General features: G+C 53.0%; 4 protein-coding genes and 1 non-coding gene across 5 annotated transcripts; 4 read left to right on the forward strand and 1 right to left on the reverse strand.

Moving 5' to 3' along the window:
- Window positions 1-1,676: 1,676 nt before the first annotated feature.
- Window positions 1,677-3,400, forward strand: J4E88_005734 (uncharacterized protein; the record flags this gene model as incomplete). Its single annotated transcript, XM_049399368.1, has 2 exons — window positions 1,677-1,782; window positions 1,836-3,400. 2 exons carry the CDS (start codon window positions 1,677-1,679, stop codon window positions 3,398-3,400), a joined length of 1,671 nt encoding a protein of 556 aa, XP_049255159.1.
- A 285-nt stretch (window positions 3,401-3,685) lies between these two features.
- Window positions 3,686-4,652, forward strand: J4E88_005735 (uncharacterized protein; the record flags this gene model as incomplete). Its single annotated transcript, XM_049399369.1, has 2 exons — window positions 3,686-3,722; window positions 3,784-4,652. The coding sequence occupies 2 exons, from the start codon at window positions 3,686-3,688 to the stop codon at window positions 4,650-4,652; spliced, it is 906 nt and encodes a 301-aa protein (XP_049255160.1).
- A 1,665-nt stretch (window positions 4,653-6,317) lies between these two features.
- On the forward strand, window positions 6,318-7,359 carry J4E88_005736 (uncharacterized protein; the record flags this gene model as incomplete). The annotated part of the gene is made up of 3 exons (XM_049399370.1): window positions 6,318-6,322; window positions 6,438-7,149; window positions 7,216-7,359. The coding sequence occupies 3 exons, from the start codon at window positions 6,318-6,320 to the stop codon at window positions 7,357-7,359; spliced, it is 861 nt and encodes a 286-aa protein (XP_049255161.1).
- A 1,279-nt stretch (window positions 7,360-8,638) lies between these two features.
- Window positions 8,639-9,676, reverse strand: J4E88_005737 (uncharacterized protein; the record flags this gene model as incomplete). Its single annotated transcript, XM_049399371.1, has 3 exons — window positions 8,639-9,284; window positions 9,335-9,499; window positions 9,558-9,676. 3 exons carry the CDS (start codon window positions 9,674-9,676, stop codon window positions 8,639-8,641), a joined length of 930 nt encoding a protein of 309 aa, XP_049255162.1.
- Window positions 9,677-11,831: 2,155 nt separating this feature from the next.
- On the forward strand, window positions 11,832-11,917 carry J4E88_005738. The gene has a single exon. It is a non-coding gene; the product is annotated as a tRNA-Asp (tRNA).
- The last annotated feature ends 212 nt before the right edge of the window (window positions 11,918-12,129 follow it).

Raw genomic sequence — 12,129 nt, forward strand, 5'->3', positions numbered from 1 at the left:
TCTTTCTTAATGACTTCTGTCTTAATGACTTCTTTCTCCACGACAGCGAATAGCTCTCTCAAAGCTTCTTCTTTCAAAAGTTTCTGGATCGTTCCACATGGAAGAAGACTGGGACCATCCTCGTCGCCGCGTATGTCTGCGATGAAGCCGCCATCATGTGCTTCTCCTGGCCTTAAGATAACGTGGGTCTGTTGTTGCCAAACATAGTGGATAGAGTCTGCCCCGGATTAGAATTGATATGTAGAATTGAAAAGGACACTGACCTGTTAAAGAGCTTATGTACTCATCATACTGCTTGATGGAAAGTGCTTTCGTGGGAGATTCCGCCATCGTTGAAAATGCCGTGCTATGCGTTCTTCAGCCGTTGCTGTCGCGTGAACCAGTGGTATTGATAGCAGGGTTTCGTGGTTGCGATTTCGAACCACGGTACTCGATGCGTGTGTAGAATTGAATATTGAGAGCTGTTTGAGTGATGTGGTAATCACTTCCAGCAGAATTAAATACTTCTCAGTGATGACTCCGGTACCAAGTCATTCTTGAAGACAGTCGCCTGTCAGAGTGGGTACCAGTCATTCTGATCACTGTGCCGTATGTACAGCAGTATCGTTCAACGTTCGTATGTGTCGCCGCTCCCTGTTGTTACATTATTTCTGGTGATCCTTTTTGCACTTCTGCTTCATTCAACATTACGGTCTCGGGAGACCACAGCTCCAGAGCCGCTACTCAATCGTGACAGAGGAGGTAAATCTGAATCGTAATAACTCAGCGATGTATGCAATGGTGATCATGTATGTAAGGTTTAGACTGTTATGAAGATAGGTTGCTGCGAGACGGTCGCATATCTCAATCGCTGATGCGTCGTTGCTCGCACAAAACCGTGCGTCGCATGACTCCACGGTGACTAAACCTGTTAATGACTAAGTCGAGATCCTGCGATGACACTGTAAGTCTTGCGATACCTCACCGTGTGCATGTCAACGTTTTGCCGGGTAGTTTTTGCCCCGTACGAAGGTCCCACAATCAATCCTTCCGAGCGGCCCGAGCGGGCAGTTTGCATGCGACAAGCTTCCCAAGCTTTCTCACGCGATTTCGTCGTCTGCGATGCGAGTTACAGTAGAGTCGACAGAAGGAAATACTGGAGTCAGAATCTGGATGACTGACGCAAAGTCACGAACTCAGCCGCACCTTCCGCTAACGTTGGGCTTCTTCCTGACAGGCCGGATCCCTCACGATGCAACCTCGCCACACCTTCAGCTCGCCGCCGATGTCCCAAAATAACCACGCAACGACCGCCACGCACCCAATCCGTCGGAGCGATGATTCTCAAGCTTCTACGGCCATCGACCGGGGCGAGATCTATGCGCTCATAGCTCGTGCGAAGAGGTAAAGCGCCCGCATCTGGGCGATGGTTTAGGCCTGCGCACGCTCCACCCCGTAAACGGCGTCATACCTCTTCGTGTTCGGTGATGTCGGCTCCAGCTTCACGCTGCAAATTTGCTTAGCATGGTGGTACTTGTACATCACCGTGCTTTAGAGCTCGAGGCTAGGTAAGCGTACTTGCTAGGAGCTGAGGGTGAGATGGAATGCTTAAAGTCAGCCTTCGGCCTTGTCACGGCAGGAGGTATAGCCTCGCAACATAGGTCAAACAACACCTCCGAAATCAAAGAGAAGGCATCATGGTAGCAACTCATATGTTGAAGGCCCTGTTCCCGGTCGCTGCGTTCGCGAGCTATGCTGCGGCAGAGCAATGCGCTGGTGGTGAATGGGATGTCATTGTCGTTGGTAAGCTTCAATATCTGCATCCAACATCTGGCACCGAAACTGACACTCTTCAGGTTCTGGTCCAGCGGGTATCGTTACAGCGGACCGCATGAGCGAAGCCGGCAAGAAGACTCTACTTCTAGAGCAGGGCGGCCCGTCGTACTACGTGACCGGCGGTCGTGCTCGCCCAGAGTGGCTAAATGGAACTGAACTCAGCCGCGTTGATGTTCCCGGGCTGTACAAGTCCATCTTCTCGAACTCGGGTGAAGGAAACTTGACATGCGCGTCTGATGTCGTCAACGCGTTTCAAGGGTGCACCGTCGGTGGTAACTCCGCAATCAACGCTGGACTGTTCTTCCAGCCACCCGCGAACGATTGGGATCGCTACTTCCCCCAGGGCTGGAAGAATGACGACATGCAATGCGCAATCAACAAGGTCAGAGCGAAACAACCAAACACAGACAGCCCTTCAAGAGACGGCAAGCGGTATTTGCAGAGCGGTTACGATGCTGCGAAGCAATGGCTCGTTGATGGCGCGGGTTTCGCAGAGGTTGGCCTGAACGATGGCATTGAGAACCACAACAAGACCAAGGTATTTGGCCACCCAATCTGGTACTACGAGAACGGGCAAAGGAGTGGTCCGGTCAAGACCTATCTGCAGTCCGCCTTGGCGCGCTCGAACTTTGCCTTCCAAACCGGCACTAAAGTCCTGCGTGTTCGTCGCGATGGCGGCGTAGCGACTGGCGTCGACGTTCAGACCAATGGCTCAGCGAAGTCTTCCAGCATCTGCATCAAAGAAGGCGGCATGGTTATCTCTTCAGCCGGTGCTCTCCTCAGCCCTCAGCTGTTGATGTGGTCTGGTATTGGTGAGGCAGCGACCTTGACAAACCTCTCGAAGAACGGTCATGTCACAGTTCCTTCTCAGGACTGGATCAACAACACCGCTGTCGGCAACGGTGTCTTCGATAACCCAAACACCTTCATCGAGCTCCAATCTGACGAGATTGCCTCGTATGCTTACGACTACTCCAACCCGCCGCAATCCGACGTCGATCTGTACCTCAACGAACGATCTGGTCCTTATACGTTTGCTTCCCAAACGAGCGCCTTCTGGGACTATATTCAACAAGGCGATGATGTAGTGGGTTGCCAGGGCACCATTGACTCTGCTGGAGCGATGAGGCTCACGAAAAATGGAACTATCACGCTCAACGTTTACGGTACTTCTGGTCTCCGATCCGTCGGTCGCGTAAACCTTGATGCCAGGGGTATCGCCCTTCCCTCATCAAACTTCTACGCCGACCCCCGCGATGCGACCGCTATTGCGACGTTCGTCTACAACATCTTCCAAGCTCTGCCGGCTACCCTCAACCCGCTCAACGTTGCAAAGAACTCGACTATCGAGCAGATAACGACTTATCTGACTACGCCAAGCGCGTTCACACTTGGCAATGTGCAACATTGGAGCAGCAGTTGTAGGATGGAGGCCTGCATTGACACGGATACGAAGGTGATCGGGATGCAGAACTTGTTCGTCATCGATGCGAGTATCGTGCCGCCTCTGACCACGAACCCTGTTATGGGTGTTATGATCGCGGCGGAGAGGGCTATTGAAAGAATACTAGCGTTGAGCAAGTAAGCGCATGGGGTATAGATTTAATTAATTCACGAATTTCATTTTACTTTCATACAACGCGTTTCTTTCTATGACAACTGCCGAATAGCTATGTCCGGTAACTCCTTGCATACCGCCGTGATCCTAGTTCGCGTCCTGTGCCATACCGAGTGGGGGCCTAGTTTACGTCATACAACATCTAGTTCTGCAGGACTATATACACTGCCATTACAAGTACCCTGCTCAAGAATTGAATGAATACTCTGAAGTCTGCTATTTCGCATCACACTTGAATCCAGCAAACCCATCATGCCCCAAGATTTCGGTGAAAGCCGGGCCTCCAATGGTACTAAACCTTCACTCCAGCCTCTCCCATCGCCAGTATTCATCTAACACACATCTGGCAGGCTTAAATTTTGTCGCCACAGACCGTCACGACACTTACCCATACATCTCCCCGTCCAACTTCAATCTGCAAGGAAAACATGTCTTGATCACGGGTGCCTCCAAGGGCGTCGGCCGTGCCACAGCCCTGAGTTACGCAAAAGCAGGTGCCTCAGGCATAATACTCGGCGCACGATCCGATCTCTCCACAGTGGTCAAAGACATCCAAGCCGCAGCCAAATCTGCAGGCCGTCCAGAACCGCAAGTCCTAGCACTAGACCTCGATGTCACCAGCAAAGACAGCGTGGATGCTGCTGCTAAGCTAGTCACCGAGAAGTTTGATGGAAAACTCGACGTCTTGATCAACAACGCGGGCAGTCTCGCTTCCTTCGCCGGTATCCCAGACACCGACCCGGATGAGTGGTGGCGCGACTACGAAGTCAGCGTAAAAGGAAGCTACCTCGTAACCCGCGCATTCTGGCTGCACCTTCTCGCCGGCTCCAAGATCATCATCAACATCACTTCCATCGGCGCCGTGATGGTTGTTCCGCAGAGCTCTTCGTACGGACCAGCTAAACTGGCTTCACTCCGATTGACCGAGTTCATTGATCAGGACCACGGGGAGGGCAAGGATGGTATGCTGGCTATGGCTGTGCATCCAGGAGGCATACAGACGGAGTTGGCGCTGGGTATGCCGGGACATATGCACGAGTGGCTTGTTGATACGCCGGAGTTGGCGGGTGATACGTTGATGTGGTTGGGGGCGCAGAGGAGGGAGTGGCTCGGTGGGAGGTATGTTAGTGCGTGTTGGGATATGGAGGAGTTCAGTGGGAAGAAGGAGGAGATTCTTGAGAAGGATTTGCTGAAGATGAGGTTGGCCGTTGGTCCGTAGATTGGAGGACTTGGGAAGGGGCGGTTGCCGGAGCGGTTCTGTAATTGTGTGTCAATGTGACTATGTGCCAGGTTGGCCTTTTCTTCTCCTCTCAGATCCCTTGCTCTCGTAGTCTGCCATCGCAGACCTTTGTGGATTCGTAGGAAAGGTCTCATAATCTGATACCAGTAAGGTAGGTACAGCGAACCGAGGTGTGGGACCGCGAAAAAAGTTTTGAATCTTCATCGTTCCTTCCTCTCTCAAACATGTAAAACGACGCTTGGTGGTTACAGCAGCAGCGTTCCAATAGATTACCACGTACAAAGCGGCACACGTAGCAAGCCGTGGTGTCGAGCGGTTTTGTTTGGCGCAGGCACTGTTAGATTGCGAAATGCAGCCACTATATGTCGTGCTTTTAGCTGCATGAGTAGCTGTGGCTCAGAGCCGTCAGCAAGATAGGCCTAAAGATGCGCAATAATAGTATCTAACGACATGGCGCGCGAGGCGCAAACGGCACTGAAAAGGGAGAGAGTTTGGCGAGGGACCGTCGGCACCTCGGGCTTAGCCATGCTAGTGAGGGGCACGGCACTCCCCACCACGACACCTTCCGTCCACCAATCCCGCCAGTGACATCATGCATGCTGCTAGAAAACACCATACGAACTCTTTTGGCCAATTCCACCCTGGCATCGGGACAGGGCAACCGCATTACCTGCATCGCCCTCACGCCACGTTCGCGGTTGTGACTGCCGCCCATGTGAGGCGTCCATTCGGACCCTTTGATTGAAGCTGCCAACACTGCATGGTTGGGTCCGCTAGTACCTGTTAATCCGTGTTGCCGGTAGGGATTGCTGCTCAACGAACAGCAATTGTGGGCTCCATCTAGCAATCGTTGATCGGCGGCAGTTTCTGTCTGGGGCTCAGGTATAAGAATCTGCTAGTGCCCCTCTTACTTTTCGCGGTAGGTGCGTCGCTGTTCAGCTTGGAATATATCTGGACTTGCTCTTCACCAATACCACCGACTGTATTTCTCAGTCACTTGCCTAGGATACTTGGAATACAGATCCTACCAGAGTCGAGAAGCCGCGACGATGACGAGCAAGCCTATCTTTGTGGCTACTCATCCGAGGGCCTGCTCGACAGCCTTTGAGCGGGTATGCTTGGCTTCGCCGTATCTCGCCCAATTCTGGGTTCTGACAATCCTCTAGGTGTTCATGACCCGTCACGACACACTGCAATGTGTTCACGAGCCTTTCGGCGATGCCTACTACTTTGGACCTGAGCGCCTTGCTGAGCGTTATGAGAATGACCCCAAGGCCAGGAAAGAGTCTGGTTACGAGGACAGCACATACAGGACCATCTTTGATCGCATTGCGAGAGAGAACTCCGAGGTTCGTTCACTAATGCTTTTCATGTTTCTCCTCAGCGTCGTACCATTTCCCCTCACATTTTCGTTCCTACACATCCAATCGATATCTTATATTCGCAATCTCGTCATCTTGGCCGCTATTGCGTGTTGTGTGCCTCAGCCATCCGCCCGCCAGTCAGATCTCAATCAACCCCGCCCCTACTGCAATCATCCCAAACGTTCTTTCGAGCCCATCTTGCACAATATCTCGGCCTTTCAAAGCGAGCGCACCAATTCCGATGAGCCCAACACGACCCCTCGGCTTGAAAACCTCAGGAATGTGGTCTTTCACATGCCCGAAATACCGCCGAAGCATTCCGCTCCCACCAATTCTTATTGCCTTGACTTCAGCCTTACGACAGCCCATTTGACGAAGACCTCTGAGGCGCAAGATGCAGCCTCGTAGAAGAAGTCTATACTCACCTCTTACAGGGCAAGCGCGCTTTCATCAAAGACATGGCCCAATACTGGATTCCTCCCGTCGGCAAGCCCGCGACCATCGCACCATCTCTGTCCAACTACCGTCGTGGCGTAGGAACAAACACCACCGAGCTCTCGCCCGTCACCACTCGTAGCGACCCCTCCAAGCCTCCCTACCCATACGACACCAAAGGCGAGCCCAACAACCCGACCGTTATTCCCAAGGACTTGTTGGCAACCTACCACTTCACCTTCCTCATCCGTCACCCAAAATTCTCCATCCCATCTTACTACCGCTGCACTATCCCTCCGCTAGACAAAATGACTGGCTTCTACAACTTCCGTGAGGATGAAGCCGGCTACGACGAGCTTCGCCGCCTCTTCGACTACCTGCGCTCTGAGGGACAAATCGGTCCCAAGTTCGCTGGCCAGAAGGAGGCTGATGCCAACGACCAGGCAAACGGTCACACCGGCGGCGTCGAGATCTGTGTCATTGATGCAGATGATCTGCTAGACAACCCGTCCGGCATGATTGAGGCATTCTGCAAGACTACAGGAATTGAATGGGACCCAAACATGCTCGTATGGGACACGGAGAAAGACCAAGACAAGGCTAAGGAGGCGTTCGAGAAGTGGAAGGGTTTCCATGAGGATGCTCTGGACAGTGATCGTCTGAGGGAACGCACACACGTAAGTTTTGACAAGCTATATCATAACAGGATCAGTTGAAAAGAAACGTTTGCTAACAACGAGTAGAAGAAGGAGCCAAAGAGCGATGAGCAACTGTTCGCTGAGTGGAAGGAGAAGTACGGCGAAGAGGGCGCGAAGCAGATCCGGGATACCGTTGCCGCTAATGTGGAGCATTACGAGTACCTGAAGCAGTTTGCTATCAAGCTATAGAGAACTGCAACAAAGATCGAACAGGAAACCGAAACAACAGAGTTTTGAATCATTACCAAAACACATGGTAGATGATAGACCTAGAAGCATACAACAGGTCAAAATAGCGATAACGAGTTTCATTAGCAAGACACGAACATTTGACTGTAACTTCCATGTCATGTTCTGCGGGTTGGTAACTAGCAGATGTACCGTCTATTCCCTTCTCAAACTCTACACCGCCACAGACCTTCACCAGAACGTCCACACTCGCCTCATCAGCCAATCTACCCACGCGCTCGCTTGAACGTCAGCTGACCCGCCCACCCTGCATCGCGGATACGTGCTTACGCTCACCTCCATCTCGCATCTAGGCGCCGCCACAATATCCATCTACCAACCTACCAAATAACAAAAAAGGTCGTTGCGGTGAGTCTCCCCGCCATCAAATCAACATATCAATACACGCCCGTATCGCGGAGAAAGCCGCGCAACGAATGGTTGCACGATAAGGTAACATGACATAGCAACATAGCAACATAGCAATAAAGGCGAATTAACATGACAGATACCCCAGGAGCCCGAAGGTCACCGAGTCGGCTCCGCCCCGCGAACATGCCGGTTTCCCGATTATCTACCCCCCGATCATCTATCTCCTGAGGGTTACAGAAGCGGCGGCCCCGAGAATGTGATTATGTGATTATGGGACGGGGCTGGCTGTTGATAAGGCTGTTCGTGGTTGCAGATGCGGTCGTTGCGATAGGGGCGGCTAGCCTCGTTCTGGGGTTCGGGGAGACAAAATCGGTGTTTCGAGATGATGAGATTTTTCTTTGTGTGTGTAGATGAGGCCCGAGGTATGGGACCTTGGATTAGCGTTGAGGAGGTGTTATGGGGCCAGGGAGATATGCAGCCGAGGGAGGCGAGTCGTGCCATGGTCGCAGAAGTGGCGATAAAGACGCTGGTAGTATTGTTGCGACATAGAAGCAGAACGTGACAGCGACCAAAGACGTCGTAGTAGTAGTATCGATTCCACTAGATAGTAAGAACAACAACACAAAACACAAAGAATCTACTCCGCCATAATATGCCCCAAAGCAATCATGCAACATGTACATCGTCCCCCTCAACCCGGATAGTCCCAGTTATAATGATAGAAATACACAAAGGTATCAAATCCGCGAAAGAAAACTCCAAAAGCGCCGAGCCCGGAACACCGACGCTTATCCGTGTGCGTAGAGAATGCGTAGTTTTGCGTGAAGAAACGATCGAGATGGAAACCAAAGCCTGAAGACAGAGATGATCATACGCGTATTTGACCAAGTTCGATCTCGCGCCTCCGCTCTTCTCGGCTGAGGTTGCGCGAGTGACTGCCTCTCCCCTCTGTACTGGACGGGCGGTTCTCGCTTCGTCCGCGGCCATATTGTGTCCATTGTTCGCTGAGACTATCGGGTCTGCTGTCTGACCGGTCGCGGCCCCAATCGCCATGTGTTTGTGCAGGCGTACCCACCAACTCCTGACTGTGCTGATGCCTTGCCTGTAGTTCCCTGTCTTCTGGCAGGTCTATTCTGAACGTGGTGTTTATGTCAGGACTCGGTCGCGGGTCTCCTGACTTGAGGAGAAGAGCCATTTGCTGGTTCACGCGGTCGTCTTCGGAGTATAGGGCGGCGGGTGGCTGCGAGGGCGAGCGCATGGCCGTAGGGTACATGTTTGGGATGAAATTGTTGTAGTAGTTTTGGTCGGACCAGAGGTTCTGGCGTGTGTCGGTTTGTCGCTTGGACTTGACTATGCGGCGGTATGTCCAGAGGAGGAGGGAACTGTAGAGGATTGTTCCGGCGGCGCTGATGACGGTGCCGCTTATGGCGGCATTTCCCCAGTGATAGTTGGGCGAGGAGACGAAGTTGTAGGCTATCGAGATAAGGCCGAGTGCGGAAGATGTGAGCGCAGGTCTACATATGAGGTTAGTATTCCGCTGTTGGTGGAGGCATGGAGGCCTTACAGGAAGACGCCGTCGGCTTGGAAGCGCTCATTGCGACAGGCGAAGCAGAGCAGTGCTGTGAACGAGTAGCCGGCTGTAAGCAGCGCGACAACAAAGACAGAGAGGACTGCTCGGCTGAACTTGAGCTCGTAGTCTTTTCTGTAGAGGCCGGGCAGTATGAGGTAGCTTCGAGGCGTTAGCATGCTTTCGTCTGAGCCGCCTCGAGACGCATCGCAACACTCACCCTCCGAGTATCATCCATGACGCAGCCAGGGCTATAAGGCGCCAGTACCACGGCGTGCCCTCTCTCTTCTCATGGCCCGACTCGCTGATGTTGTGATAGCTCTTGTTGCTAGAGCGCATTGAGTCGGTGGTTCGCGCCTTGGGCGGCGGGGTGCCTGGTTCGCGTCTCGGGTAGTGCCTGGCGTCTCTGCTATGACTCTCGCGCAGTGGGAGCGAGCAACCAAGAAGACGTCGGCATGCGCACGATAGATAAACGAGTGACTGTGGCAAACGTCGAGTCTAGGTATTGTCGAATTCCAGAATGCGATATGAGCCTCACTGGCGCCTGGCTCTCTGCTATTCAGCCTGACGCGGTGCAGATCGCTTCGGTCCGTCAAGTGCAGGTGGATAGCCGGGGCGAAGCGGCAGGTGCACGGCGCAATGGTTCCAGCTGGTGGGAAAAACAACAACGAGCGACCAGAACAAGATGCCGTTCGTTCTTATTGAATAGCAACAAGAGCAGAGCAGTAGCGAGCGAAGACGTGGGCTGAACGGGCGGTGGGAGAAGAGGGCGCCAACGTGCTCGTACTTCGCTGAGGCGGAGGACGCCTGCATGCCCGCTCAGCCACTCGACGTCCTGCTGAGCATTGCTGCACCCCTGCCGACATGCCCCCCGTAGATCAAGATGGCAGTGAGCGTCTTCAATGCAGTGCATTTGACATCGCAATAAAGACTTGCTTGTTGATCAGCGGCTGGGCCTCTCGTCGCGACCATCGCGACTTCTTCCGACGCTCCAACAACACCATGAATCAAGGCCTCCAGCCCGCGACTCCACTTCTCTTTGTCTCTCCCGCCTGCCCAGGGCGACCCCAGATTCCAGAACGCGTCACCTCCAATTCCCAGCCAAGCCCTCTGCCCATGTCTGCTCAATCTCGCTGACCCGCGCCGCACCTTGGGTAGTGCAGCTTACTTTATGAGCCACCGCTTCTTCTCTGATTTGCCTGCTTCCATCCTTCACTTTCCCTTCTGTTGCAGCGCTAGCCACTCTGTGCTCGCCGGTAGACACTGTTGCCGGTCAGACATGACGTCGTCGCTCCTATCGCAATGGGAAATGTTGCGACCTCATCATGGACCTTTTGTCATGGTGTTGCGAGTTGTTGGCGGTATGAGTCGGGGTCATGGCACGGGCAGTCTGCCTGGGTTGGTGTCTACGCGGTTCCGCCTACAATAGAACAAGCCGAACGGCACAGCGTCAGACTATTGATCTTGAGCAGAAGCGCATCACGTCTGGACTCTGTTACCTTACAGGACGCTCTCTCGCAGATTTGAGAGATTCACACGCGTCGCGTATAGCAAGTTTAGGCCTACAGCCCATTGCATAGCCTCGTGCACGTAGTAACCCAGCGCTACATCGTGGCATAGTACAACATCACACGCCACGAGAATACTGTTCCACGCCGATAGGATACGGCATGAGCCGACGGTCCAGCCTCCACGATACCCGGATCATGGTGACGGACATGCGCGAATGGGCGTCAACACTGCCTTTTCTGGCAAATATCTTGTGCGCGCTCCCCTCCCCACCTAGGCAGATTTGATAGATCTGCATATGTATCTTGCGATGATAACACACTGCACCTTTCGTGACTCAACTCGAATTCATACAATGATAGAGTGTTCTCTCGATCCCCGTTCTACACAATACAGGCATGCGTATGTGGCAAGATGCGGTATCATTCGCGATGCTGATCCGCGCACCTGGTTCGAGCTGCAGGGGCAGCTTCCAGTGCCTCACATGGGCATGCGTGTCATCGGTAAAACCACACCGCATCTTACCTTACAGTACACACTCATCAGCTATAGGTCCTTCCGCGATCTCACTGCCTGAAGATTCGGGATCATTTCTTTCGGGGTCTCCACCAAGAGGCCCGTTGGCGCTTCGGGTTCAGGGGCAGGACACTTGCGTTGATATCGGATAGGCCGAGGAACACTTAATTAGGAGAAGACGTGATGACTGGAGCAGGCAGCGGGTATCGGTCTTGTCGCTGTTGTGATGTTTGTGGATGTTTTATCACGGTTTGTGAGTGCCGGGAATTTGGGGCTGGGAATGCAGGTGCCACCGGTCCGGTTCATGCCCCACCTGCAAGCGGGAACCACGTCTTCTTTTTCAATCGGTTCCTTCTGCATGGACTGGATACAGCGCAGCGCTGGAGGCAAAGATTGTTAAACGACAATATTATTTGGATTGCTGCTCCCTTCACCATCGATCCGCCTACTCAACCATCTGGTTGATCAATCTTCAGTAGTATAGTGGTCAGTATTTCCGCTTGTCACCTATCAGGCAACTCGCGGGAGACCGGGGTTCAATTCCCCGCTGGAGAGATGTTTTTTTGCTTTTGCTTACGGCATGCATCATAGGGTCGAGCCTAGGGGCAATCAAGATGGGAGTCGATGCTCGCCTGCCACTTCCAAACCTCAACCACCACAACTCCCCACCACCATGCTGGTAATTGCAAAGCGACGGCCGCCTCATATTTTTTTGAACGTTAACAGTGCTGTCTCAAGATGTTATCAGAGCTAGGAGTGCTTCTGCG

The sequence above is a fragment of the Alternaria novae-zelandiae genome (assembly GCF_023758075.1).
Source record: "Alternaria novae-zelandiae strain BMP 2774 chromosome Unknown scaffold_10, whole genome shotgun sequence".
NCBI classification, from domain to species: Eukaryota; Fungi; Ascomycota; class Dothideomycetes; order Pleosporales; family Pleosporaceae; genus Alternaria; species Alternaria novae-zelandiae.